The 6,000-nt window shown below is 41.0% G+C and overlaps 1 protein-coding gene across 1 annotated transcript in view; it reads left to right on the top strand.

The window, feature by feature from the left end:
- LOC122557702 (doublecortin domain-containing protein 1-like) overlaps positions 1-5,171 on the top strand; it is a 554,199-nt gene extending 549,028 nt beyond the window's left edge. The window contains exons 39-40 of the mRNA XM_087996361.1: positions 337-402; positions 1,572-5,171. Of these exons, the coding sequence (XP_087852487.1) occupies positions 337-393 (57 nt within the window). The 3' untranslated portion in view covers positions 394-402; positions 1,572-5,171. The remainder of the gene's footprint in view (positions 1-336; positions 403-1,571) is intronic.
- The last annotated feature ends 829 nt before the right edge of the window (positions 5,172-6,000 follow it).

The following is a 6,000-nucleotide window of genomic DNA, read 5'->3' on the forward strand; positions in this document are numbered from 1 at the left end:
CAAGCATGCTAACTAATGCCGGTATTTTAGGGCTTCATCCATCTCTGTTCACAATGTCAGTTGGATCCGGCAATCTCTCTCAAGATATCAGGATGGGTCTTAAGTCCAGAATCTTCTGACCCAGAGGCAAGTCTGTTATCCACTGAGCCATTGATGCCATCAAAAGACCTTAGCAAAACAGAAGCATTCCATTTAGGCTGTTTGTTCCAGGTTTTTCTGTGGCTCATCAGCGAGATGGGAAACTTGGAGAACATGGAAATTAATGTAAGAGAGAGAGTTTTTTTTTTAACCATCATTCCTTTATTACACTTCTCAGTTACTGTTGTTTCTGAACAGGGTGAGGCTCCCAGTCCTTTTCTGGCCATTCTCCCAGCCAGAGAAATTAATGAATGAACTAGAGAGGTAAGTAGCAAATCACAATCAATCTTCCAACATAATGATGTCCTAATGTAATTGTTAGTACTTTCATCTGTATTGGATCAAGCATAATGCTTACTTTTCTCATCGAGTTATAATGGAGAGTCTGAAAAGTCTCTGTTTATTGTCCAATTCTGTTATTTGAACTTCCTTAGTGCTGTATTATCACGGAACACATTTAAGTTGTGAAGTTTGTAGAAGTGGTGTAAAATTCTGTCGAGATTCAAATTCTGATGGAAGAGACAGGCTTTGCTATGAAATGTGATGCTTACTGTAAAATAACAGCTATCAATTCCTATGATTTTCAATCGTATTTTTGTTTGGACTATCTTGTATATGTTAATATATTTCTGGCATTGCCTGTGTATACTGGATACATTTCCAGTGATCTCCTCAAATGGTCAAAATATTCCCAATAAACATTAAAGCACTCCTTGAAGCTTCCATAGCTATTGACATACTTCAGTGTTATCCTCTTAATTTCAGGACTTTGTAGCCTGGGGTCCAGGCCCTAGATCTCTCCAAATAGTCATTTGTTGCCCTTAGGAATTCTTCTAGTGGCAGCATGGTTGAGAGGGAGGCACAAGTTGGGAATGGCCCTCTTCAACCTGTCTTACCTGAAGTATGAGCAATATTGAGGCAGATAGTGATTCCATTTGCCTCCCGGCCCCTGGGCTATTTGTTAACCTCAGTCTCATATTTGAAGCCACGCCGTGTTCAGGATGTGTTTGTCAGATCTCCAAAGCTTGTCTTCCATTGCCATTTTGCCATTGGCGAAACCACAACCTTGTATGAAATAAAGAGAAGTCTGCATTTATGGGCAACATTATGGCAATGTGGAACATTGCAATCCATGAGTGCGACAGGTGAGACTGTTGTACCTGACCGAATTTGGCAAAAATTGCCCTGTTTGTTACATCATAAATCATTCCAAGCCGAAATCAAGTAACCTGACCACATCATTTTCTTACATGAACTGTTAAACTCATTTTAAGATCCTGGAAAACACAACTGTAAATATAAGCAGTCTGTAAATTTGGTAGAGTCTGTAAAAAGGAGGCCTAAGATGGGTTTGATGTTGGATGTGGAGTTACCTTTAATGTAATCTTCCTCCCAACCAACTACAGCTCAATTTTCTGGTTTTCTCATTGCAGTGAGAATGTCAAGGTCAGAGAGATCAAATTCTGAAAACCTGCATTTCCCTGATAAGGAATTGGAATTGCTAAATTGCAATGGATTCCTGTCATTGACCCTTTCAATGTCCCAGCGATGGAGCAACGTTGAAGCGATATTGCATTGGAATTGAAGACGCCAGGGAAAAGTTACAATCTGTTTGCCAATGAGATGCTGTGAAACAAAACCAGCTGCTCTTCTGCTTGTTTGCTGTTTTAGATGTTTCAGGCACTGTACTGCAAAGCATTTGAATTGGGCCAAATTAGATTGAAAATGAAAAAGAACCTCTTTGGAAGAAAGAAGATCAATGCCAAGCGATCCTTTATTTTTAAGAAAGGCAAATTGTTAGTATTCATGAAATTAGCAACTATGCCAAAAGTTTTATCCATTACCCGCTGTGCAGTCAATTTCTAGCTGTAGCAACATAAAGTAAAGCTTCCCTTTAGAATCGTAGGAGAAAGTGTGGACTGCAGATGCTGGAGATCAGGGTCGAAATGTGTGATGCTGGATAAGCATAGCAGACCAGGCAGAATCTGAATCAATGTTTCATCATTCCTGATGAAGGGCTTATGCCCGAAACTTCGATTCTCCTGCTCCTCGGATGCTGCCTGACCTGCTGTGCTTTTCCAGTGCCACACTTTTCAAGTTTAGAATTATAGAGTCATACAGTATGGAAACAGGCCCTTCGGCCCAACCCATCCATGCCAATTAGTTTTCCTATATTGAACTAGTCCCATTTGCCTGCATATGGCCCATATCCACCTGAATCTTTCCTATGCATGTACGTGTCCAAATATCTTTTAAATGTTGTAATAGTACCTGTCTCTTCCAATTCCTCTGGCAGCTCGTTTCATATATGCACCACCCTCTTTGCGAAAAGGTTGTCCCTCAGGTCCCTGTCATCTTAAACCTTACATAAATTTGTATAGCACCTTTCAATATCATGAGACAAAGTGCTTTACAAACAGTAAACTACTTTGAAGTGCATCATTCTTGTATTGTAAGAAGCACAGCGGCTAATTTATACACAAGCTCCCACAAGTGGAATGATGTAGAAAAACAGAAAATCTGTTCTTAATGATATAGGTTAGAAAGTAAATATTGATCAGGGATAATTCTCCTACCCTTACTGCCATGGATCTTGTTTATTACCTGAGAGGGTATGCAGGGCTTCATTTTATAATCTTAATCAAATGTCCAACAGGGCAGCACTTCTTCAGCATTGCACTAAACTGTCAGCTTCGATTTTTCTGCTTAGTTCATAGAATGAGACCTGAATGATCACAGAATCCCTTCAGTGTAGAAACAGGCCAATCAGCCCATCGAATCACACCAACCCTCTGAAGAACATCTCACACAGATCCACCCCCTACCTTATAGCCCTGCATTTCCCATAGTTAATCCACCCACCCTGCACATCCCTGGATTTTACGGGCAATTTCCCATGGCCAAACATCTCTGCTCAAAGGATTTAAATTCCACCCTATCCAGTTGTATGAAGAAGTGGGTCCTGGCATCAACCTTGAATTATTAAGTTGTAGCTTTAAGATTATGCCCCCATGGTCATGGTCAGACCCTCGCCCGCTAAAGGAAGTAGTTTCACTTTACCCCATTAAGTCCTTTATGCATTTTAAAGACTTCAATGAGATAATGGCATGATCTTCTGAACTTTTATATACTGAGAAGGGATGCAAGGTTCACATATCCAACTGGACAACATTTAACCCTTAAGCTCCAGTATCAGTGTGCAGAATCTATATTCAGTGCACTTGTTCCAAGTCCATACATCCTGAGGCAGAATGTATAACATGATGGAGGTGGTCTTTGTGTTGGAGAGCACTTGGATCAGAAACACCAGCTGGAGATTGAACAGGTGGTGAGATTATTAACCGTATAGCAAGGACAACAACATACAGTGATAGAACAGAGTCCGTGGAAGAGCTGAAGACAGTGGCTTCAGTCTTCTTGATGCTCAGCCAGAGGTTGTTGAGGTTTAACAGAGTCTGGATTTGATTGCCTCTAGACTCGCCAACTCCACCGCATTTCTTGTTTGTCTCCAGCTGTCCACCTTCCATGAACGAGAAGTCTTCCCAAACTCTGCTGACCCTATTCCAACTTGGCCCTTGTTCCATTCACCCATTACACATGTTTCTTTTCATTCTCAAGTTCCTCCGTGACCTCATGTCTCCTTAGTTCTGTAATGCCCTCCTGCACTAACTTGCTCTGATTTCACTGATTCTTTCAGTTATGGTCACAAATTTTCATCATTCTACCATTGTTGACCATGTCTTCAGCTCCCTAGACCCTGAACTCCTCCTTTAACATGATCCTTAAGATCTAACTCCTTCAACAAGCAAATGATCGTCCATCCTAATATCTCCTCACATGTCTCAGTGTTAATTTTTTTCTGGCCATGCTTCTATAAAATGACTCAGGGTGTTTTATTATGTGAAAGATGCCAACTCAAATTGATAGAAACATTAGAGTGTGGGATCCCATGAATTTGCTGTCTGTGGAATTCAGTAAAAGTAAGCCGCAGGTTCTGTTTGGAGCAGCGTGACTGCATGGAGTAAAATGAAAAGTAATAAAAATGCATTTGAATCCTTGACAACCCCACCATCATCAATCAGAACTTAAGCTGCAAAATTCAAAGCTGAAATCATGTTTATGTTTCACTTCATAAAAACTATCCCCCAGGAAATTGTGTGTACCTTAACTATACTCTAACTTAATTATAGGCTTGTGCTGGAAAGTAAAAATTTAAATGTGTTTATTTTAGATTGAGTCATCTCTGCTTAAATATAAATAGAAAGCTTTTAAGAAGCTTTTCTAATTGGATTTGTTTAACTGGACAGGACCTGCTGTCCACCAGATGATGTCATATGATGAGGGCAAGTGACAGGACGAATTACGAAGTTTAAAAACAAAACTTCACAAAAACAGTTAACCTTTCTGGTAAAATCATAGGCAATTTTGAAATTTGGAAGCATTTTTATTCTGCATATGTGATTCTGAATATTTGGTGAACGAGCTATTGAAAAGTGAAGTCATGAAAGAATCCTTAGCTCAGAGCACTTCAGCCAAGCCAAATATAGTTGCAGCAGCAAAGCTGCTGCTGATCTCAAGAGTTTAATCCCAGTGCTTTGATCCCACCTTGATTAAAAACTTGCTGACTAAACAGAACTGGATTACAGATAGCACTGTTACTAGGCACTGCAGAATACTGGCTACAATTTATTGCTACTGCATGAATAATAAAAAAGGAAAAAATGAAAGTTAACTTAGACTGAAAAGGCTAAACAAAGAAAATCCTGGCCCCATTATCTTGCAGTTAGATAAGTCTTGCCTAGCGCCTCATCATCTCCTGTATTGGTTTAGCACTGACGAGAAATAATGATTGCTGCTTCAAGTTTCAAGATCTTTCTCTGTGCAACCTTCTGAAATTATTGTAATGCAATCAGTGTTTTTCTTATTTTCACAGTGGTCTGATCCAATCACAATCAACCACAAAGAGAGAATGTATTGAAATCACATGGATAATCATTATACTTCTGGTAATTCTACTAAATAAATGGAAGGAATGTTGACGCTTTGTCATGCATTTTATATGGTGTTTTGTAGTCTAACAAAAGAAACAACTTGCATTTATGTGGTGCCCTCGACATCCCAAAATGTTTCACAGCTAGGGAAATTTAGTCATTGTTAAAATGCAATAAATACAGGGACAGCATGGTGGCTTAGTGGTTAGCACTGCTGTCTCACAGCGCCAGGAATTGGGTTTGATTCCAGTCTCGGGCAACTGTCTGTGTGGAGTTTGCACGTTCTCCCAAGATGGCAGCGTCCTGTTAGGATTGCATTTGCTGGGCTCCATGCTGCAACACCAACCCGAAGATACAGGACCCCTCCCAAACACTTTACTGTGAGTAAAACCACAGTAAAGTAGCTAGAAACCTGAAAAAAATCTATTTACCTTTGTCCTTGCCGAAGCTGGAGAATGCCGAAGAAAGGAAGAAGCTCACCCACGGCCGGGGCCACGGTCCAACCCCCTGAAGCAGCAGGTTTACTGACTTACCAGACACTGGTTGAGTGCTTGCCAACAGCTGGCCAAATCTCGCGAGATCCTGGCAAAGCAGATCCAGGAAGAAAAATTGAAGAGAGACTGACTCCTGTATCTGCTATGCTGCAAGACTTGGGCTGCAGGGGTAGAGGCAGAGACTGACTCCTCCAAGACTGGATTGAAGCCCTGGAAACACAGATCCACGGTCTGTTGGATCTGGTAGATGATCTCGAAAACAGGGGCAGAAGAAAGAACCTGCGCGTTGTTGGCATACCGGAGGGGATGGAAGGTGAGCAGCCGGTGGAGTTCTTAGAGAAGTGGTTCCAGAGTTCCTTGGTTTGGAGGCTGAGAAA

Source organism: Chiloscyllium plagiosum, unplaced genomic scaffold (assembly GCF_037043375.1).
Source record: "Chiloscyllium plagiosum isolate Xiang-an unplaced genomic scaffold, Cpla_swu_hap1 HiC_scaffold_18, whole genome shotgun sequence".
In the NCBI taxonomy this organism is placed as follows: domain Eukaryota; kingdom Metazoa; phylum Chordata; class Chondrichthyes; order Orectolobiformes; family Hemiscylliidae; genus Chiloscyllium; species Chiloscyllium plagiosum.